General features: G+C 40.2%; 2 protein-coding genes across 7 annotated transcripts in view; both read right to left on the bottom strand.

The window, feature by feature from the left end:
- anks1ab (ankyrin repeat and sterile alpha motif domain containing 1Ab) overlaps nucleotides 1-3,259 on the bottom strand; it is a 42,955-nt gene extending 39,696 nt beyond the window's left edge. For all 5 annotated transcript variants that reach the window (XR_015035858.1, XM_085777082.1, XM_085777079.1 and 2 more), the window contains exon 1: nucleotides 2,751-3,259. Coding sequence is in view for 4 of the 5 variants with exons in the window: in XM_085777082.1 (XP_085633208.1) it covers nucleotides 2,751-3,044 (294 nt within the window). In the remaining variant the exon portion in view is untranslated. The remainder of the gene's footprint in view (nucleotides 1-2,750) is intronic.
- Nucleotides 3,260-20,518: 17,259 nt separating this feature from the next.
- snrpc (small nuclear ribonucleoprotein polypeptide C) lies at nucleotides 20,519-24,142 on the bottom strand. Of its 2 annotated transcripts, none has more exons than XM_085777076.1 (6): nucleotides 24,097-24,142; nucleotides 22,821-22,863; nucleotides 22,603-22,711; nucleotides 21,819-21,878; nucleotides 21,484-21,588; nucleotides 20,519-21,058 (listed from the first exon to the last, which is right to left on the bottom strand). In XM_085777076.1, the coding sequence occupies exons 1-6, from the start codon at nucleotides 24,102-24,104 to the stop codon at nucleotides 20,937-20,939; spliced, it is 447 nt and encodes a 148-aa protein (XP_085633202.1). In that variant the 5' UTR covers nucleotides 24,105-24,142; the 3' UTR covers nucleotides 20,519-20,936. The 2 variants fall into 2 exon arrangements, with proteins under 2 accessions (XP_085633202.1, XP_085633203.1); XM_085777077.1 differs by having other exon boundaries at nucleotides 20,519-21,055.

Genomic DNA, 24,142 nt, shown 5'->3' with positions numbered 1-24,142 from the left:
CAACGCCAAGTAAAAGTCTGAGTGTTATGAAATGACACCAAAGTGCCCTTGTAGAAGAAGAAAACGCTACATGATCACAAAGTACGGCATCAGCTATGCTCTTTGAAGACCATGGCCCAAATTAGAATAAATTTGTGGCAAAATGGGTTGTGCCACCATGACTATTATACTTGGCATGAATAATTTAGCCATCCACTGAGATGCCAACCTAAATCTGAAATGATTAGCTGATCAACAGGTGGATAATCAGCAACATTTTTGAAAACAGATTAATTGTTCAAGTGATTTTTAAAGCAGATCCGGTGGTTTTGGTTAAAGGGACAACGAGGAGTTTTGGAAAAGCGAAGCGTTTTCACACTACATTTATGAGCCTCCGCACGGACCGTAAAATTCTTTGACCGGCACAAGACTCATGTTTTCATTCATCAATAATTAAAGTCAGAGGTTCAAAGAGGTTCACATACCGTCATAGTTCCGACCATAAACAGCGATTCAGCTGCGTTATTCTCATGACTCGTTGCGAAACCGAAAATAAGGAAACGCTGGTCGGCTCGACCAGCATTTCCACCACCACTAATAATAACAAAATAACGATAGAGACAAAACAATATATTTATCGAAAATGGGCCCATTAACAAGTGTGGGTAGCGTAGATTCATCCACATTAACGTGAGACTTTTTTATAACCAAATAGAAACTCCTCGTTGTCCCTTTAACTTCTTGTCAGCCGATGGAGTTAGCAGTTCCCGCCCTCGTCCCTACGTCACCACATTCACATGCATCCTTTGGCTGCACACACAGAGAGGACCGCCCCTTTATGTCGTTCTCTCTCCTCATTGGATAAAGGTTGTAGGATACAAGGAAAGTTTTCTCCTCGGCTTACAGCAGAGCAGAGTGACTGACAGACCCGTGTTTCAGACCAAACACTCTATAGAAGTGATTGCTGTCGGAAGATAGAACTATTTAAGACTTATATTAACACAAACATTCTGCTTACTTCTGCTTTAAGGATGAATGCCAAAATTATAAAATCATAAAACTCAACAACACTGTTGTTAACACTGATGAAAACATTCATCCAGGCATTTTTTCTTACTGTCCAATAGATTGTTATCAGATGATTATCAGATGTTTTGATTGAAAATGTTTTTTTGTTGCAACCTTACACTACCTTTATGATGAAATAATTCTAGCTGTCCTGAGGATTTCTGTAGGTTAATTATTTAGCACGCAGTAAGGAATTAAAGCAATCTTTCACAACAAACATTATCTTCTGTGTATAAATCAATGTGAATATAAATTAAATCAGTCAGTACAGTCTCCTTTACTACAATCCTTTAGATCAAGTCATTCATTCAGCTGTTTCTGTCTTAGGATATTTCAACTAAAATTGGACGCAAATCAAACAAAACCGACACATATATCCAATATTCCTGGACACAATCTTCTCCTTAAAAAAAACAAAAAAACAGATTCCCACAGTATTTCCATGTCATGACCTCATTGCAATCATAGCCAAGGCCCTGAAAACAAAAAGACCACATTCAAAGAGATAGGTAAATCGAGGTAACAACAACAACAACAAGACTTTAACAACATAATTACTACAGAGTCTTAGGCTTGTAGGGCTGAACTGACCCAGCACATACAAAAGCATGCAACAGCAACTGCTCCTAAACTTAAGTTGACTCACAGTATTGCATTTCACAGGAAATAAACCAGCACTAACATCATTTTCACTGCAACTTACAGCTAGCTTGCCATGCGATCAGTTTGGTATGACCAAATATTGCACAAGGTCAAAACGTAACGTATTAGACCTAACATGATCATATAGATTTTAAATAAATGCGATGTAGGCATTAAGCACTCAGCAGAGAGTGTCAGAAATGCTCTAATAGGCTGTGGATATTACACAAACCCTAGGCCTAATTTTACCCCTGAGCTGTACACTGCAATAATATGCCAACAGTTTTCAGCCATTTCCCCCGCTGGTTACAACTATTTAGGTGCATTTGGAAGTTGTGATAATAAATGATTATTCATTTCAAGGTCTTTGCAGTGCTTTGGGGTATGCTGCACTGATGCTCCAAAGTTCTCAAAAATCACAAGTTAAGACACAAATGGGGTGGGGTGGGGGGGTGCTCACAGTGGGTTGGAAGTAGATGGCGCAAGACGGGGCAAAGGAGCCAGAGGAGTGCAGGAGGAGACAGTGGAAGCGTGGGTTGGCCCCTGAGACATATACTGAGTGGATGTGGAATGACAGCACAAGCCCAATTAGTCTTGGATGCCAGGGCTGCTACAGGGAGGTCGGTGCAAGTGATCAAGCCATTCATGCATTCAAGCACTCGCCCGCAGGCACTCTCTGCCGACAGCCTGGGTAAAGTTACTCTATCGCTGCTTCTGCCGGACTCCTGATCTCTCTCGTACTGCTACCTCTCTCTCCCCCTCCCCTTCCTTCCTTCCCTCCTTCCTCCTCTCCTCTCCTCTCCCTCCCCTCCCTCCTGAAATGTGCTGCCTCACCCGTTCCCATTTCTTTCTTTTTTCACACTAATCCTCCGCTGCCTCTCTTATCGGTTTCCCTTTTTTCCCCTCACACATTCACACGCACTTGCACACCCTCTATTAAGGACATTAACACACTCAACTTGAAAGCCTGACCATGCCTTAACACCAAAAGTGCCACTCCCTCTGTCCTCTTCACCCTCCCACTTGTTTCCCATCCCCAGAGCTCAGAGCTCAAGTATTACCTCATCCCACTCAGAGGCGAAGGAAGGCATGCGCTCCATGGACGGCTGCCCAGAGCTGCAGTTAGACACCGACCCACTGCGGCCGGCCAGACCTCCATCCTCTTCTCCAAGTGGTGATGCCAATAAGTCAGAGTCTGACTTGGACAAGCTTCGAATAAGCCCCAGGTCTGCAGGTCTGACTTTACCCGTCGCAGCTGATGCAGACTCAGGTGAAACTTCTCTTGAGTCCTTGATGTCAGCCTCTGGATTCTGAATCCCCTTGTCGGGGCTGGCATCCGGCGTGCACTGTGCCATTGTTTTGGAGCTGCCAAGTGCAGCTCAGGGTCCTCAGTTTCCTGCAGTACTCTGACTTGTTTAGGCAGCCCGGAGAGTGACTCAAGGTCTTTGCAGAGCTTTAAAACTTCTGGTGGTGGAAAGGCAAAAAAAAAAGTGAAACATAAGTACTGAGGAAATCTGCCTGCACTCCAAATGACTCAAACTCATGCTATTGTTTGGAGGGAAAGGGAGCACATAAGTGGGAAACAAGCAGCAAGGTCCACCCACTAGTTGTATCCTGTTGCCCTCCCCTTAGTGACTGGCTGCCTCACGGAGACCCCCTTCTTTATCCTCTCAGCGGTGACTCTTTTCATACTCTCCCAGTCACTTTTCTCATCAGTTTGTGTATCTCATGCAATTCCTGAAACAAAATCCTTTCCCAGTGGAATCTGAATTAAGAACCTTGACACACCACAGTGTTTACACCCCAGAAACACGTGGATACAATAAGTCTGTTGTACTTTAAGATACTGTAGCCTGATGCCATGACTCAATCAGCTGAAATCAGACAAACACAAAATGACTCTTACCTGCTGATTTATTTAGCTCTGGTTCTTTCCCTTCCTCCGTGTGTTTATGTCCATCCTGTTCTGAGGTTGTTCTCAGACTCTTCAGGAGGACCGGCACTGTCCCATGGAGAGGATCAGAGGGGACGGGAGGACTCCAAACCCTGGCCTTATTCAGACTGACAGCTGGGGTAATCAGTTTACTGACGCACTGGGTGGCTGCTCCATTTTCAAGGAGGGACGGACGGGATTCCTCCTTAGCTGTCTGTGTGTGTCTCTGAGAGAGTGTTTGTGCAGGAGACTGAGGTCACTGAGTTGAACTTAGTTTTGTTATTGTTGGAAAAGACATGGTGCAAATCATATTTCAGACCTTTATTGAACCAGCCATATCTCCGCTCACATCTAATCTGGCTTTCTATAACACTTCTCAGTTCAACTCTGTCGGTGACCTGAAATGCAGCAGAAAATAAAGGACAAACATTCCATTCATCTCTCATGTATGCGTATTGTCACAAATCAATTTGAAGCTAATGTGGTGACAGCTCTCCATGGTGACACACTGATCCAGATACCAACAGCATTATAGATTACACTGATTAATTCCAATTTCTGTGGAATACGGGTCATAGACAAATAAGGGTTGGCAGGATGAGCAATTCAAAAATATCTTTAAGAAATGTTTTAAAAGCATGCATCAGATTTGTTAAAATGTAAATTGTGTATCCAAGTTGGTTTTATGTCATTTCAAATGACATTTGCACCATTTTTTCTTAACAAAAGTAGCCTAAGACTGCTGCTGGAAATGTCAAATGGTGTAACCATGAAAGAATATTGAATATTTTATACTGAAATTAGTGTGTTTTCAGTGTACTTAATGAATGCACTTTCTTCTGAAAACTTTAAACTGATTCTTGAAACTGACTGTAAATAAACGGAAATATCAGGAAATATGCTTTTCTTCTAAGTAATGTGACAAATGATGTAGAATTTCTTAAGAAATATAGTGTTTTATTGCAAAGGTGAATTACATTTATTTCACATTTGAGTCCAGTTTTATAATGAGATTTTTATGGAAAAAAAATACACCATTTGACATTGGGTTGCATCAATTGGTGTAACCAGTATTTTTCATAAAAATATGACACATTGCCTGACCACGTTCCTTCTGCAGTCAGACATTGTTTTTTGAAGAAATTGACACTGAAAATCAAATGTGATGGTCTTCGAAGTTAAGTGGACTTTAAAAAACAACAACAAAAAAAACAAAAAAGGAACATCTGAAAATAATGAACCAATTTCTTCTACTGACAACTGACAACCAACAGCACAACCAGACATTGTCCTCTTCTTTTCTCTCTATTCTCCCTGATCTCTCCATGTACCTCTGTGGCTATGCAATATGTTTCTGGTGTTTTTCTGCCACCAGAATATGTGCGCAACTGCAATGATGTAACCGTAACACTGACTCCAAAATGGTCTAGTGATTTTATTTATTTAGTTTGATCACTTAGATTTCTATAAATGTATTATATATTAGCAATGGAATAACAGAAATGTAAATGAGTATATTTTACAGATGTAAATTTTAATGTTTGGGTAATATTCCTCCTTTAAAGGGATTATTAGATTTTTAGCAACTGTACAAATTCGAAAGTTCAAAATAATACATCTTTAATTACCATAATAAACACTGATATTTGACAAAATTGGCCTCTAACAGAAAGGCTTTCAATGGGAGTCAAATAGTGTAACCAGTTAAACCTGTCACATGGCATTCTTCACAATACTGCAAACTGGCCTCTTAAATGGTGGTTACATTATAGCTACTTGACACCACAGATTCCCCAATTTAAATTTCATATTTAGAACAATTGTATTCCATTACCTTTATATAATATAAGATCATGCCAAACTAGTTGATATCGTGTTTTATTGAGAATTTAAGTGTTTGAAGCAAGTTGAATTATTTGGTGCAAAGTTTTCATGGTTATACCAATTCAACATTTTTGACATAATTCTCCAATACATTCTTTTTAAATGGATTAAAAGCAGAAACATTATATTGGGTCCCCAAAGAAACAATGTGTGCAAGATAATCATATATTTATTTTCAAATTCCAACCCTTTAAATTTGACTAAACCATATGGACACAAAAAATAAGTGTCATGTCACTGAAAGAAAATATATTATCAAACCATAAATGCATTCAAGTGTTTTTATTGTGTTCTTTGACATGGTCGTGTAAGGGGAATGTGAACTCATGGGAACTGCAGCGGTTAAAAAAAAGTTGAAAAAAAAAATCTCAGACACTCTGTGCTATTCATGACTCTGAAAAGGATCTGATGCTGACAAAAGCATCTCTTGTGAGCCATCCTTGGTATTCACAGGCAATCGTAGCCATGCACTGTGCGCCTCAGTGCCCTGTGCCCTCAATCAGCCAAGCTCCTTGCATGCTCACCTCTTCCCTATGGGCAGCGCTGGTATGTGCACGACAGAAAAGATAACATCCTTCTCTTGCCAAGGAGGGTTAACACAGTCACACAATGCTTAGCTTACTTAGCTGGCACTAACAAAGGCCACATCTAATGAAGCACGTGGAATTGCACACATCTAATGATCTCTATGACTGTGATGAGGATGAAACTGTTTAAGAGTCCCACATCCTCTGTGCCATTTTAAACAATAGAGGCTCTGGAATTCAACATGTTTCAAGATAATGATGTCTTCACGGCATATTAGAGCGACTAAAATAAAACATGCATCCCCTCCTTCAGCTGGCTGGCTGCTGAGCCCCGGGCTAAAGACAGCAGTGACTCATGAACACTCTTCTCTAACAAAGACATGCACACTGTGCAAGTCACAGAGAGGCAGCGCATACAGTAAACACACACACACACACACATTGGAGTGCAATGTTTTCATCTGCACACTGTGTGTGTGTGCACCTAAATTGTTTGTGCTCCCTAACACGGATGCCTTTTCAGGATTCTTGTGTGTGTGTGTGTGTGTGTGTGTGTGTGTGTGTCTGTGACGTTCTTTCCACCTGCTGTTATGTGTCCCCAGGGTCCATAATTGACATTTTTAATAACACTGCGCAACTTCTAAAGCCACTTTTCTCACCACTCCAGCCTGTAAATCATTATCCTTCTCTGCAATTTGGTGCCCTCCAGTTCCCACCTGATCAGCCGGTATTAAGCAGGCACAGAATGAGGCCACTGGGTAAAGATCTAATAAAGCTAATCAACCTAGGATGCTATTACCTGAAGATAGGCTGTCTGGCTTCAAACAAATCCACAAATTGCAACAAAACTCCCAGTGAGCTAGTGGTAAACACGATAAAATGGGCTCTATACTTCCCTCTCTGCTTGGGAATCTGAAGATACAAATGACAGTCATAGGGTTCAATCTCTGAAATCCCACTGCATTGTGTTCAACTTGGTCTCCTAAGAGTCTGAGAGGATGTTCACCCGAGAGTCATGGACAAGAATGCTCTGATGCTGACCTTTGAGGTCATCTGTTCCCCAAGGCAGCAGGGATGCCATTCAACCCAAGGATCACTTTCAGAGCCCCCAAATGTGGGAATTTTTTTACTGTTCATCCCTGAACAAGCAAGGAAGCCCCAAAATAATAATATCCCAGAACAAATAATGCTTAACAGATAACAGAGGTTATTTACAGGCCAACAGCATGTGCTGCACATTCAGTGCCATTTGAAATTCAAAACAAATTCAACATGCAGTTTAATTTTGAGGGTGTCTCATTTTGTAAAGACACTCTTCAAATATTGCTTCATTGTAAAAGTTAACTTTAAAGTTGGGGATGGAAAGAAATCACTTCAGTGGAGGCAACAGCAAAGCTACCTGCTGTAAACTCAGAGTGACTAAAAGATGTGACGCCTGTGAAAGCTTTCCAGCAGCCACAGACAGAGCTGACCTCTCTGCAGGGAAATGCGAGGGCAAGTGTGCACGGCTGAGTGAAGACGTAGCGCTGGATATCCATCAGCGTTAGAGATGGGGAGCGAGAAACAGACACTGGAGGGTATAGATACAATCAGCGCCCAACTGTGTTTAGTTGGTAATCTCACTGGATTATTCTGTGAAATTCCACAAATAACCTCTCTAGCATTGGAATTTGACACCAGATTCCATAAAAATTTGGTGCAGAGTAGTTTACGTGGCATTTCTCTGAGATTTGCAAAAATCTTCTCTGAGATTTGCAAAAAATCTTCTCTCTAAGATTTGTAAAAAAAAAAACATCCATATGGCACCACTGGAGAAAAATCTGTCCTGCAGACTTTTCCTTCAGCGAAGGAGCATTCAAAAATGTTTTCACAAATACGTTCGATGCTTGGTGACCCCTTCAACAATTGTAAGTATTTTGGCATTTCTCTGTATCTATCTAGTGCCATATTCAGGTGAGGGTTTTTATTCCGAAATACCTGCAAAACTAGTGACACTGAACTCAGCTGAATTTTAACACGCTAATAATAGGCTTAACTGCATGGTTAAAAAAAAAAAAAAAAAGTTAGCATTGCCATTCTGGGTACGTTAGCAGATGAAAATTTATAAACAACATTTGTGGCAGCTTGTTTGAACCCTGTCTTTACAATAAAATAGTCTTGTAAGCTGAGAAAGCTTGAGCAGGCACCTTGGCCTTTTACTGCAGCAGCAGTCACTCAGTGGAATGTATCACTCCTCGTACTAATCAATGTTTTTAGTGTGAAGGCTCCTGGATAAACAGGATGTGATCTGAATTTGAAGGCTGGAAAAAAATGGCGATAGTTGGTAGATGCCTTTGAACAAGATGCACTGTGCATTCGACACATATTAAGACGTAAAATAGAGAGCAATCAATCCTGAGCGGGACATCCCAGCACTGCTGCAGTGAATTCTCACCTTCAAAAAGTGGTGATTATCTGTGATGTGACTGCAGCATTTCCACTGCATCATTTTCAAAAGGAAAACATTTTTTATTGGTCGAGTGTGATAAGGGGATTGCTCATTTTTTTCTACCACGCTGCGTGGCATCATGTGCCACAACAACTGCTGCTGGCCACATCAGGGTAAAGATAAATGTAAGAGATAAATTTAGCACGCTGGAAAGACCAGAATCGATGTGAGACGTGGAATTCAAGTGCAGTTCCTTCATTTGTGAATAAGATGAAGAACAATGGCGTGAAATCTGTGTGCATGCTAGGGATGTGTGCACGCAGGTGTGTGTTCACCTGCACGCACACATGTTTGTGTGTGCACATGCATGTGTGTGCGTGCACGGCTGCACGCAGGGGTAAATATTTGTCTTGAAGCCAGAGCCACGCAGAGCTTCCTGTTAGGTTAATGCTCTCTGTGGTGCTTTCAATGAAAACAATGGGCACTGCTCCATGTTTCTGAATTTCCCAACAGGAGGCACAGTGATGACAATGGTCACTGACAGATTAAACACATTCCCTGCTTCATTGCAGTTGGCACAGAATCTGAAGATAAGAGAAAAGGGAAGCAAGAATATACAATTTAATCTGATGATTAACAAAAAAAAACACATTTTATCAGAGGTGCGCGGAGAGGGAATGACAGAGGGATGCATTCGAATTCAAGTGAGAAGAAAGGACAAAGGGAAAGATGCAGAGAGCCACGGCCAAGAGCAGGTAGAGCGGTGACGAGGAGGCAGGGCAATTAATCCACAGATAATGCTGACGGTTCACAGCCAGGTCACTCCCGGTGTAACACCGCCATAATAGCTGCCCTTGACAAGCTCCATATCCAGAGAGTGCTGGAGATATATGTCTTAATGATAGTAATGATATTGGCAGTCATGAATCAATTAGACATGCTCAATATATTCAGCTGAGAGTCAAGACATTTATTCTCAAGGAAGTGATACTCTAAGACAATCCACCTCCATAATGCAACGGCTCACGTAATACTTTTCTAAAAGGAAAATCCAGCGTTTGCACAGACTCCAGCTAGAAATAAGACAGGCATGTATTTCTACTATCATGTCTGCCTATACTGTCCTTTATGTCCAAAAGTATATTGCTGTGGTAAAAGCTGCCCTCATCTTTAGATTCACAGTGCTTAGCCACAGGCTTTTAGCCTTTTTTAACTTTTGGACATCAAAGAATTTCAGAGAGTAAGAAGAATCCTTTCCTTCCTTAAAAATAGACTCTGCCCTTGACTCTATATTGAGCATATTTTCTAAAAGCAATTTTACTTGTTGCTGGAGTAAAAGGCAAGACAGCACTCTTGTGTTCAGTCCCAGCGTACCGTTACGACTACGTCAGATTGAAAGGGTGACCTTTGTCATTCTTATTTTTAGAAAGAGAAAGGGTTCTTATTGTCTTGTGCAAATAAAACACATGATTTCAGCCAGTAATAACGGTGAATTTAGAAATGAACAACTCCTCAGCGTGTCTTTAACAACAGGAAAAGTCAGCAAGTGTATAAAAATGAACCTGGAAATGATTTGGGTTTTGTTTTAAGAGTGTGAATGAGTTCATTTAGTGGATAGGCGATTGACTCAAATCTTTGGCAGGAGAGAGAGGGAAACAAAGAAAGCACAATAGCCAACAGTGGCAGGCAGTCAGTACACGATAAAGACGGGTTTCTCTCAGTTCTAACAAGAGCTGAGTCCTTGTATTAAACACCATTACATGCATGGATGAGATAGTAACAGATGATGGGTTTTCCAATTCCACCTTAGGCGCATATTGACTGGCAGAAGGGAACAACAGAAATTTCTGCAGGGGAGATAAGCAGAGACACACTTGATTGCAAAGACAGCTTTCCGATAGAAACAATTTGGGATACTTGAGGCAGTTTCACATACGCCTCTGAGGCCGGAAACCAAGTCATTTGTGGAAACTTATCTCTGTTTGCATGTAATCTTTCACAATCTGTATAGATAAAACTGCAGATTGTGCACCTTTGCTCTGGATTCATCATGTTGTGCATTTGTGTACCCGCTGAAAGGGCTGAACTGGTGAGAAGAAAGACGGAGTAAGCATGAGCAGGATGTGCGAGGCACCATCTGTATTTCTTTGTGCCTGCACAGCAACAACACGGGTCTTATTCTGTGGAAACTCAGAAATCAATGACTCCCTCTGGAAATGCAGTGCACATTGTCATTTTAGCAGAAAGTACAAAAGGAACCAAGTTGAGGACAGAGTGTTTAAAGTTTTCAGGGTGGCTGGCAGACTACATAATAGACACAATGCTTGTATTCCTTCATTCATGCCTTTTTAGGCTGATTACTTTGCTCTGAAGATGCAGCTAGTGCACTCTGCCTTTGAATAATCTTGACAGAATACAAAAGGAAAATGCACGATCGACCAACAAGATGTTCATTCAGCTTTTTTGGAGAATAAACTTTATTTTGATTCTTTGCTTCTTCTTTTTTGCTCAGTGTATGTCCATATTTTAATATAATCTAAATCAGTACAATAATCTACAATTGAATGCAAGTGAATACCAGATTTAAAAGTGCGCTAACCACTCCGTTCCTTTGGGATTAAACTAATCAACTGCCTAACTAATTAACATGTCAGTAACATGTAACAGCTGAGGGAAAATGACAGCTATGAGCTATTCTGTTTTATTCAAGTGCAACTTTTGAAGGTAGTTTTCATTGAATTTAAACATTTTATATTACACATAATAATCTATTTTTAATAGTAGAACAGATGTCAAAATGTCAGCATAGATCAAATATGTAGCCAATTCAAGAAACTAATTGATCGTCTTAGTGGCGAGTAGTTTTTCAAGAGAGGCCTTTAATTTGCTGAAAAAATGTCTGAATGTTGTGGCCTCGTGACAATTTTCCAACTTTAAAATTGGTTCAGGGTAAACCACAACAACAAAACATGAACACAAAGGCAGACTGAGGTGAAGTGATATGAGAAGAAAAGAAATCATGTTAGTGATGGCACATCAGCAATGGGGCCGAGGCGAGGAGCTATTTTTATATGCATATATGATAAGAACCATATGTTTGAGGTGATGAGGACCCTGATGAAAAATTCAAGTCCTTTAGTTGGAGGTGAGGTTATATGAAAAATGCATAAAGTCTGGTTATTCCAAATTTAGACATCCAGAATTGGAAAAACAAAAACACACACAAAATACAGAGGATACAATAATTTCATCACCATTTTCAGTTTACAGTCATTATTTTCATTATATCATCATGAAACCACAATACTGAAACTTGACAATATTTTATTTGATTAATTAGGAAAAAAAGAAAAGAATTGTTGCCACAACAACAATTATTTGACTTCCCCTTGCCATTTATCATGATCTGATTTGTAATTTGGTAAAGCATTTAACCAAACTACTTTAAAAATAAGAGTCAAAAATAATAATATTACTACTACTGATAATAATATTAATTCTCGTAAAACTATAACTAACAATCTCAAGGTTATTCATTTAGCAGCTGTTATGCAATTTTAGATTTTTTTGATATTATCAGTCAATAATAATATTGCATCAGTATTGTTTTTAAAAAATTCTGTCACTGATCATCTTACAATTCTGACATAAAACCAAATACCTGTAAGTAAAGGTGGGGTGCTTATAGTTTAATTAATATTTAATTTCTGCACTTTGATATGACACTCAGTCATCACTCATAGTTAGAAGCCATTCTATTTAACACTAGTGTGTAAAGTAGTATACAGGTGAATTCTTTGGCTGTCCTTTTGACTTTATGAAACTTAGCCGTGAAGTGCAAAATACTTTGGATGCAAATGCTGACAGATGAATATTTAACATGGCTATTTATAAAACATGGTATTGCACAACACAGTGGAGCAGGTGAAGGAGAATCACTGTCAGTGTCCACAGAGCACAGCTGGCCGGTGGCAGGCCAGCACCGAGCCAGCTGAAGACACCGAGGTGGAGCAGCTAACAGTGTTACATGGTCTCCAAATGTTCACCCAGGGACAAATTTAGACTTGTCACATTGAGACTTTTAGGTGATGACAGGACACACAGGTGGTTAGCAGTGATGTAGATTACCTTTAATAGGGATTTCTATGCATTTACTTATAAGGTAAAAATTAGCTTGAAAAACACCAGACAAGCAAAAGAAAGTAGCCCACAAAGTAAATAAATACAGCAGTTACTGTAATAAATAGTTGATTACAAAAGGGTAATACTGGTCAAAACAGTTCATATTAAAGGGACAACGAGGAGTTTTGGGAAAGCGAAGTGTTTTCACACTACATTTATGAGCCTCCGCACACCGTGAAATTGTTTGACCGGCGCAAGACAGACTCATGTTTTTATTCATCAATAATTAAAGTCAGAGGTTCAAAGAGGTTCACATACCGTCGTAGTTCCGACCATAAACGGCGATTCGGCGGCGTTATTCTCATGACTCGCCACGAAACCAAAAGTAAAGAAACGCTGGTCAGCTCAACCAGCATTTCCACCACCACTAATAATAACAAAATAAAGATAGAGACAAAACGATATATTTATCAAAAATGGGCCCATTAACAAGTGTGGGTAACGTAGATTCATCCACATTAACATGAGACTTTTTTTAATAACCAAATAGAAACTCCTCGTTGTCCCTTTAATCCCTTAGGTGCAAACAGTAGAGTCTTGCATTGCACTATAGCGCTGTAAGCTAACTGTTCTTCTGCTATCCCAAGATGCCACATTGTGCCAACAGTGAATCAATCCCAGAGGGGAAAGAAATAATAATTCCAGCCTTCCTCCTGTTCACATACAAGAGCCACTAATCAAATTAGCCTTAATTAAATCTGATTCGATGTCATTCACTTGCTAAGCGGGCAGGCGTTTCATTTCAACATCTCGGTGGAAGAGTGATCTGGAAGACAGACAGTCATTGATTTTTAAGTCAACCAAAGTGCAACAGGAAGTTTGTAAAAAAAATAAAAATAAAAATAAAAATAGTGAAAGTACACACAGAGCTCCAGCACACAGAGCTGTGTCTTGTGCAGCAGGTTATAGCGGGAGATTAGATGTAAGCTTTGCTTTGTTTTTGCAGATACTGTGGTGTACTACATCTGTATCAGCCCGCAGGCCCATGGGAGCCCCTGCTGGCCAACGCAACCACTGTTTGAAACAAGCAGACTCAAGACGCTCTCCCTGAGGCCAAGGAAAATGGATATTGATCTGAAGCCATGACTAAATGGATTAAATTACAGAGTAGTGTTGGTAGCAGGGCAGCAGAGAGAAGGAGACAAGAGAGAGGAGGAGGAGGAGGTGGTGGAACTGAAATGGAGGGAGAAACAAATGGGAGGAGGAAAAGGAGACATGGGAGGTATTGAAAGTCTACCAAAACCTTTCCCTAGCAAACTGCTTTCTTTCTCTGTGATTCTTTCGATCAATAGCCCACCCAGCAGCAGTGCGCAGTCATCCCCTGCATGCCACATACTCCCCAGCATCATCCTGGTCTTCATGCAGTTATGAGCCAATTGGCTTTAGAGACATCGGCAGTCAGGGGATTAACATTTTTCATTCAACCAGGGCTGTTGAGTGGTAAAGAATGCCAACTGCATGCTGCGAGCAAAGGAAGATGCATCATCATGAATACAGAATCCAAAACGATCCTTCACAGGGTGTAAATCAGGGCGCATCTGGCCAGCTGTCAATCGCAGTCGAATCTGTTTGGTATGAGCAATTAATCAATCAGCAATCCCCTTGAAGCCTCTCCCCTCCCCTGGCCCTGCTGATGGGTCTGGGGGCTGCAGAGAACAGCTTTCTGAGTGCCTCTCCTGTGAGCCCTGAGGGTTGATATTTGGGACATTAATGCGTTCATGTGTATGACATGAATATCAAAGAGGTGAGTGTGAAGTGCACTGTAAAAATGAATAAGTCAAGTCAATTTCAACGACACTTTGCAAAGGCAATTTTCCGTTATGCAATCAAACCAGCAGCTGTGTTGTGTTTAAGACTCTTGTATTGACTAATGAATCACATAAGAGGGGTCACACGTAAAGATGAAGCCACAGACATTACAACCTGACTCTAACCGTTCAGTGACCTTTAAAGCTCATAGTTTTTGGCTCCTCGGCTCACTGCAAAACTGGCCAGATGTTTCCCTCAGGAGGTGGTGGAGATCAAAGACAGAAAAAGGGGGATGAATATTGCACTTTTGAACATAAAATGTGAATCTAAATATATGCATCAACCTTAAAGGTTATGGCATGTTAATATTCTGCTCACTGCTTGTTTACACCACCCAAAAGTGGTCACATTTTTTTCAGTGAAGTACAATTTGAATTTATCTTTTCTCTCCTTTATCAGTGACTTGTGTTTTTGAATTGCCACAACATTAACCTTAATAGAGACGAGGAGCAGTGCAGTCAACTTTGGTGCAGACTTCAGACTTTCTGTCTCATTCTGTTTGATGCTGATAGACCAACATATTTTGTGTCTTTTTTATGCCCAATATGTTGATACAGCATGTCAAACATGACAACACTGTGATAAGCTGAGACACATGTTCAGTGTTGTATCTCATAGGGATGTGGGTATGTGATCAGCCCCAGATTCACTCAGCATCCTGAGACAATGACCCCAAACACTCAGCCACAGCCACATAGATGAGAAGAACAGTCAGCACATGGTCTCATGCAGTCAGTCTGGAAAATTTCCAGACTACATAACAAACCTTCATCATTAAAAAAATCTTCAAAAAACTACAAACTGAGAAATTCTTATCAACCATGATCATTGAGATAGATCTTAGATCTGATTTAAAAGAGACAAACACATTCAATTACAATGAGATGATTACAAAACATTAACAGATTTAATACAACTGATTATGAAGAGGGTTGAGCTGTTTCCCAGATCTTATAAGAGAAAAACAGGAGTTATAAGGATTTTCTGACTTTGAAACACAAGCTAGAGTGCAAGTTATCAGGTCTCACTTCACAAGACAAAGACTTCATTTTTTCTTGAGAAAAGCATCTAAAATATTTATAAGACGAGCATTCAGTTATATCAAACACATTGAAGCTAAGTGTTTTTGTAGTGTATCGTAATAACAATGTCAAGAGGAGGCTGCTTTCTCACAAAGGTCACATCTCCAGCTATTGCTAAAAACACCACTGAACAATGGGTTTTCCAAGAGCTAAATTCACTCATCTTAGGGGTGTAACAGTACACATAAGTCACGGTTCGGTACAACAGACACTAACTGATTGTAAATCTAAAAACGATCTTCTGTTATAAAAAATAAAATAAGTGCATTAGGAGTGTTATAATATCATTCATTAATTCTAGGAAAAAAAACTTGACAACTGGCTACTATTATAAAAAACAAAACAAGAAGCTAACATCAATGTTGGTTTACACAGTTACTTTAGGCCAGATAATAATAATAATAATAAATTTATTTATAGATGCCAGTTGCTTTAGTGATGTTTCTGGTTACTTATTTTCACAATTAATTGTGGTATTAAATGCCACAATTAATTGATCGCAAAGATTCCTAAATACCGTCACTTTCCAAAAAAAGGATTAACCGTGTCGGCAGATAGAGTGTCATTTATAATATTAAAAAAAGATTAAAATTAATTAACTTAAACATTTGGTATCGATGATGATTAATGACTTGAATATTTCAAACACTTCCCCTGGCGGATTAATAATTGGTCATATTAATAGATATTTAAAATATTTTATAATTAGTATTAATTATATTCTAACTATATTTGATTTTACACATTAATAGTGTTGTGAGATTAATTAATGCATAATAATCGTGATAATCGTAATACCGTGATTATTTCTCTGACAATAATCGTACCAAGAAAATCTATTATGGTGACATTCCTATTCTGGTCCTGTCTGTGTTCATGTCAAGAGGCTTAAAAGCAGCGGGATAAGTTGTTGCACACAACTTGTCTCTTTCCTTGCACCAGTGATTGACATATCGGGGTGATGCCGTCTAATATCTTATATGCATTAACATGTTTTATGTGTTTCTAATGATGCACCGCAAATCCGTGAAATATTGCTGATAGCCTTTGACCGGTCGACCAGTCCAGAGCCGTCGCTGTTGTGTTTGACTGAGAAGTCACACGGTGATATAAATGAGGCAAAGGGCTCCTCTAACTTCACTCTCATCACTTCTTTGTGTATTTTGACAGTTGCTGGGAACCTTTATGCTCATCACTCCCACCTAGATCGGAGTGAGGACTTGACTTTTTTAATATTCACTCAGATGTATTCGTCGTGTGACTGTGTGCACCGAACCGTGACCCCGTACCGTGACGGCACGGGACGAATACAAATACCGTTACACCCCTAAAATAAGTATCAGCCCAAACCCTGGGGTGTCTGCTCCTCATTATGACACACACACACACACTGTATTCCTCGTGATCGAGGCCTGTTTCCTCCCCTCCTGAGCTCTAATAACAAACACTGCCCCCCCCCCCCCCACTCCACTTCATTCCCTCGGGGGCAGCCCCTACATCCATGGCTAGATTGAATATTCATAATGACACACGGGTATACGCCTGTGCTCGACATATGCATAAAATGTGCATTAACATGGTTTTATTCCTGTCTCTCTGAGGCGGAGGGTGGTTGTTTATAGGACATTAATGGAATCCGTCCCTCGGAGTGGCCATCACGTTGCCTGTAATCTACCAAAGTCTCTTTGAAGATCACAATTTACAACATGCATGACAGACAGCTACCAAAAGTTATCTGATGTGGTGCATGGCATTGTCTTTGCTCCCCCTCTGGTCTACAACTATATAAATTGGCAAACACAGCGTGAAGCATATGGCTATTGCCCCCAACAAATTTGTTTCTTTTTCATATGTGGCCTAGAAATTTCCTAAACCATAAAGCCACAGAAAATGTCCTCTGGGAGTGTGAGATACAAAGAAATTTGACAGTCCATGGAAGCACATAATCAGTCATTGCACATCATTCCACTGTCTTGGCTCTAATTGTGCAGCATCGCAACTCTCTAGCTCCATCTGTTGAGACGTTTTCACAATTCTAGGCAGAGGTTTTGTGATCATGGACACAGAAGTTAAACATCCAGCAAAAGGAGAAGCGCTGAATTATTGCGAGGCATCGTCGACACAAATGTCAGCTGAGATAATGATTCACTGGCAGCCACAGATTCTTATGTAACAGCTGTAATTCTTCAAACACGCTCGACTGAATAAACTAATGAGGAGCTCGGTCAACTTTCTCATTTGTCTAGTGAAACAATGTTTTTAAAAATCCATCTGTTTTCTGGATCTGCTTGTAATATCCCGGGTGTGGGGGGAGGGGGATGTTTATCCCAGATTGCACTGAGCAAAAACAAAAGGGTACACCCTGTGCAGGTCGCCAGTCTATCACCGGGATAACGCACTTGACACACACGTTCACACCTTGAGGCACAGCAAACATGTCAGCTCCGCTCAGGCTTTGAGGCACCCAGGTGGCTCTAACCTTTTTTTACTGTACACAACCAGTGTTGGACTATTTAAATCTTCAGTTTAACACTGAAGGACCTCATTCTTGCAATCCTATCTGCTCTCACATGTCATGTAAATCTCACTCACCTCGACAAATGATTACAGGAAAATTCTTTACTCCTCGTCTATCCCTGCTTTCAGTTACTCCCTCTTCTCCATTTCAGTGTAAACATTGCCTATTACTTCCAGCAAAGTTGTGTAAATCGGCTCCAGTGTGCTTGTGTTCTGATCTAATCAAATGTATGTGTTTATATGTGCATATGTATATTTATATATATATTATTTACCTTTATGCATATATATATTCAAGATTGTGACAATGTTCATGGTCTCAATATATGGGAAATAAGGGCTTGACAGGGTGGAAGGGGTTGGAGTTCATATTGTGCTTCCACTGTTAATATTGTATAAATGAACAGATGTATTATGTTTAAAAGGAAAAAAAACAATAAAAAGATGTGAAAGAAAAACACTGCAGGACATGATGTTTCCATGTTAAAGGGATAGTTCACCCAAAATTGAAATTTCATTATCTACTCACCCTCATGTCGACTAAGGGCTGGGAGAAGTTTCAGAGTAATCCGTGCCATCTCTGAGTTACAGCGGGGCTCCGTGCAGCACTGCATATCCATATAACAGTTGCAAGTGGATACCAACTGTCTTCGTAACAAAAAAGACACACCAAAAAACATCCAAATACCTCCATGTTGCTCGTATGTAATGTCCGTCTTGTATTGAAGCCCTGAAATGCGAAATTGGCCCGAAAAAAATTAAAGAAGTCTATATTTCAAGCTTGTTTGTAGCGGAAGCTCCTCTTCCCGGTTCGTCAAATTTGGACAAACCAGGGTCTGTCCTCTTCCCAGTTCGTCCAAATTTGACGAACCGGGAAGAGGAGCTTCGAGAAGCTTCCGCTACAAAACAAGCAGCATGCTTCAGCATATACCGGTATTTGGATGTTTTTTGGTGTGTCTTTTTGTTACGAAGACAGTTGGTATCCATTTGCAACCGTTATATGGACATGCACTCCTACGCCGAGACCCCCTGTAACTCAGAGAAGCCACAGAGGACTCTGAAACTTCTCCCAGCCCTTAGTCCACATGAGGGTAGATAATGAGTGAAATTTCAATTTTGGGTGAACTATCCCTTTAATATTGGTATCAAATATCATAATATTATCAAATAACAAAAAGCAAGATGCATCTGTACACACACAAACACTTAACAATGCTAAAATGATGAATCAAGGATGAAACGCGGTGCTTGCAGACTCCAGGGAGGCTGGCAGGGAAAGTCAGTGCAGACCCTCACACCCTGGACATGACCCACTCCCACGCCTGCCCTCTGGTAAGAGCTACGCAGCAGCGCGCCAAAACAGCCTGACACAAGAACAGCTCCTTCCCACACACACTGAACAGTTAATCAGCCGTGTAATATCAGAAACAATCTCTGCACAATATCACCGTAATACTTCAGCTCAGCTGTACCCACGACTTATTCTTACATCGGTTTAAACCCTGCATGCACATACTGTACATAACCACTTACGGTGTGTATAAAAAGGTAGTTATTACATTATGCATTTAATGCTTATTTCAGCACTCTCTGTACCACTTATTTTCAACTTTTTAGAGGTTGAATGAGCAAAACAGAGCCAGCTGCAGGCCGAACTGGAAAACAACGAGCTTATGACAATGTGGCAATTATCTCTACTTCACCATGTTGATATAAATGTGTTTTGTGGGCGCTTTAAGGAATGTAACCAAGGACAGCTGGTGAGCAAATGTCAAACTCCACTTTCAGCTTCTGCAGGATTTCACCTCTTTGACAGTCCTACTGCCTAAAATTATAGAATAATAAGAAACCCCAATGGGGACAATATGGGCTGGAATTAATTATGATTAAATTATCATACATCAATTTTTTTTCTATTTAAGGTAAGTAATTCAACCTGCACTTGGAGGAGCAGCAAACGAATACATGAATCAACTTCAAACTCAAAATTTTTGCTTCACTTGCACATGACATGAGCCTTCCTGCTACTGCAGCAGCTGTGACAGACAGTGTTTGATTGTGTGACTGAACCTGTACATCCTCCTGGAGCACAATCCAGACTCAACAGCAGGTGAGTCAAAACTTTGAAGACCACCTTTAAGTTCACTTGAAGAGCCCCCCCCCCCCCGACCTTCCTGAGGTTTTTTGAGGAAACTGTGTTTGATTCTTTTTTAAGACTTTGCAAGACCCAGAGAAGCTCTGATTTCCTCTCAGAGAAAAAAAACTGACATTTTGCAAACTGAAATGAGAAAATTGTAACACGGACGGTCTATTCAAAAATCCTGAAAAACTCAATTCTCTTCAATAGTGCACATGTAGGGCTTGAAAAAATAGCTGTAATTAACCAGAATTGTAAACAACTGCCTAAGTGAAGAGCTAATAAAACATTAAAAATGAACTTTGGTGACATTAACGACGATTTAAAAAGCAGGTTTGAAATCACCATTTTATTTCTCAAAACATTTAAATGAAATATAACAAAAACATTTAAAACCTAAAATGTAGTAACAAAAAAAATGCAAATGCTCTTTAAAAGGTGTGCTGAACAGCATGTCAGAGTGAGATGAGATATTTCTGTCTTGACACTAACACAGGAGAGGCTGCTTAATTTAAAAAAAAAAAGGGATCTAAACTTAATTTGAATGAGGTCAATAAAAAAAATAAATACCAAGACTCAGACTGAAAATCAAAGTAATTACACAAAAATCACATAATTACTCCCGGGGTCCGTAGGTTCGGGGCTGAAGAGATGGGACATACAGTGATAAATCCAAGTGTTAACGCAAGTGTCCTCACTAGACCTCGTCTGTTCATGGCATCAAGGAACAGAGAAAAGCCACTCGTTCTTATCTGTCTGGACGCATCATGCCCGGCCTGACTGGCATCATCATTGGACGAGGGTGACGCATCATGTGTGGTGGTCCTGGCATCATCTGCATTGGTCCTCCCATCGGCGGCCTCATGCCTCCTTGAAAGCGACAGTGAAGACAAACACAGCTTAGGTACTGACCTCAAATGACTGCTTCACACAAAGAAGTCACATCAATGCACTTTACGCATCAGATCTAATAGAGACCTGGCTGGATTCACATTCATGCACTAGTTAGTACAATACAATCTCAAAAATGTTTTTTTGTTGTTTTTTAAAATGCAACAAACTCAAACTGCTGCTGGCAACGTATTTGTTTTATTCAACCGACAGTCCAACACATATTCAGACATGACGACGAAAAGCATCAAACCCTCACTCTTTCCTCAGGTTGGAACCAGCGAATCATTTAATTCTCTATGACTTAAGAACAGTTTCAAATTCATTTCCTGGCAGTTGACTAATACTAATCGTTGCAGCTCTATTATAGGAAATCAAAAAAAAAAAAAAAACGTGCATCTTACCTGGTCCACCAGGCATCATCCCATGTGGTGGAGGTCCCATCATGGGCATCATAGGAGGACCTCCCATGGGGGGCGTTGGCAGCATGCCAGGACGAGGAGGCCCACCTGGTTTACAAACATCACACGTTAGCGCAGTCACAGTTAGAACAATTTACCATGCGTGTAAATTAAATCAGATTCATGTGCATTCTTATGAATTATGGGCTTCATCTGCACTGACTCGAAATGAGACACAAAAACACAACACGAACCAGACTAGACGTGTTCAGTTGTACGGTTTATTTTTATGCGTTTGAATATTTTGAATATTTGAATATTGCAATGAATGGACTGACCTGGAGGGGGGCCACCAGGGAACGGTGTGGGGGGGATCTTCCCCTGTTGAAAGGCAGCCGCTGTCGGGACACAGGACAAAACATGAACGCACAAACAACCACAGAGATCAATCACGTACAGCACACAATCTTGGAATTGCATTTTGCTGTTTGTAAAGAATTAATTTAAGCCCATTTCATGCTCTACAGACTGAAGGCAAACAACACAATGTACACATGCGGCCTTTTTGTTGCAAAGGAGTTTCAGCCTGTGAAACAACATTATTACTCCACACTGGACAACTATGCTCTTGCAACACATAGGCTTTGCATCTCTGATGTGGATTAGTGGTTCGTAATCTCAGAGGGGGCCCAAGTAAGATGATGTACATAGTACATTATTTAGGCAAAGAGCTTGGCAATCCCACACAAGTGCATAAGCGTGCCTCGTGTGGGCTCTGTATCAGGCTTTACTCTAACGTGAAATTTACTGTCTACATCTAACCAGGGCACTAAATATGGAAAGTAAAAGCACTCTGTGCCCACATCAGGGGTATGAATAGTTCACTGCACAAGCATATGAATCATCAGTCATATAGCACCTGCCACTAGAGGTCACTTTAATATTTAGGTTAAACTTCTGGCACACATGAGTATTAGAGATGGAGCAAGTGAATGCTCATATTTTAAGACACCCAACGTCTCACACTTAGTAACATCCCAGGGAAAAGTATGAGAATAGAGAGCTATCATTAAAAATTCCCTAAAGGCATAAACAGCAAGTTTATAGTAATAGTTTGCTTACTTGTTTTATCGATCAGGCTCTGCGCCTGCTCCTCCATCCATTTCTGGTAGTAATCTTTCACATTTTCTTTGTGTTTCCTGCCACTGCAGTGGGTTTTCCTCACCGATGGCTAGAGAGGAAATAGAACAAATTTGTGGATATTTAACAGGAGCAGAGCAAAACTACGAGATTTTTCCATGCGTTTCTACAATTAAATGGTACACACAAACACAACTTACTGAGTCATGTGTAAGGTAGGTGTCACAGTAGTCACAGTAAAACCTGTGGGAAGAAAAAAGAAAGAAACACTCTGAGATGTTGACTTTTTACTGTTCAGATATATAATGCATCACTTTCTCATTTATTCCTTTTAGACATTTGTTCTGAATTGTGACACTGGTGTCGCCTAAAACTGTTTTATAAGGTCAAAGTGACCATGACGAACACAAATTTTTTTCTGTCGAGCCCAAGCTGTCTCTTGTTTTATGTGTATGTGTTCTTTTTAAATGTCCTGTTTCTGATTTGATTGTTCGTTTTCTGTTGCTTGTTTAACTCTCGACTGCAAAACTAGTTTACCCTTGGGTATCAATAAAGTAACCTGAACCTGAAAATTAACTTCGGTCTGAGTTTGTGCCAAATTCCAGCAATGCCTCCTCAGCTACCATATTCAGATTTTTATAAAATTTTTATAAAATCTCCACACCAAACAACAGGTTAGTAAAGTTTTAAACCCCATGCTAAGACAGGATTTACTGATCTATCCTTATAATGTTACGATGGTCAGTTTTTATTTAAACTGTAAAAGCTGTTGATTCAGCTTTTATTTTGGAGGATGCAGTTTCTAGTGCAGCTGAAATGCTTTGTCAAAGTCTTTTTACTATTTGTAAGTGAGGGTAAATTAAATTTCACAAACATTTATCGGTATGGTGGGATATTGAACTGTAGCCTGAACAACCACCATTATTTGGAATCAGATGTTTCACAAACCGATCATTACAACTTCTTCATTGTTGAAAGATTGCTGAACTCTTGAATTAGACCGATTAGTTTAACAAAACGTAAAATATAAACCATCAATTTAATGTATTTTATCTGTTACAGCTGAGGAAACGATCTGTTGTCCGAGTGATGCTGTCGGACAGTCCACACTATGCGAGTAAACGCAAAGTGGTTTGTGGATATTTCGTCAACTACATTGAATTATTATAAAGTTTTGTTGGCTTACTACGTATTAGCCTCGAGTAGTTTCGACGTGATGATATTGTGGTGAAATGATTTAGTATCACGGTGTTTAGGAGGTTCTGTCGCTGTTAATGGAGGTTCACTCCAGCACATAGACACAGCCCAAACAAAGCTCACGGCGGTCATCTGACTCTAACCCGCCTGTTTCCTCAGTTTTCGCTTTTCAACCTGGCACCGTTCTACTCTTAATTCCAGTATTATCATCAATCATGTTTGTTGAAATGCAGAAATAAAAAACAAAAACCATAAAGTCGTAAGAATATGTTGACTTACTTCGGCATGTTTCGCACCAACCAGCGTCGAGAGCGCGGTTCCGGGT

The sequence above is a fragment of the Trachurus japonicus genome, chromosome 5 (genome assembly GCF_045865225.1).
Source record: "Trachurus japonicus isolate A0001 chromosome 5, Traja_1.0".
NCBI lineage: Eukaryota > Metazoa > Chordata > Actinopteri > Carangiformes > Carangidae > Trachurus > Trachurus japonicus.
This window is presented reverse-complemented; position numbering and strand designations above follow the sequence as displayed.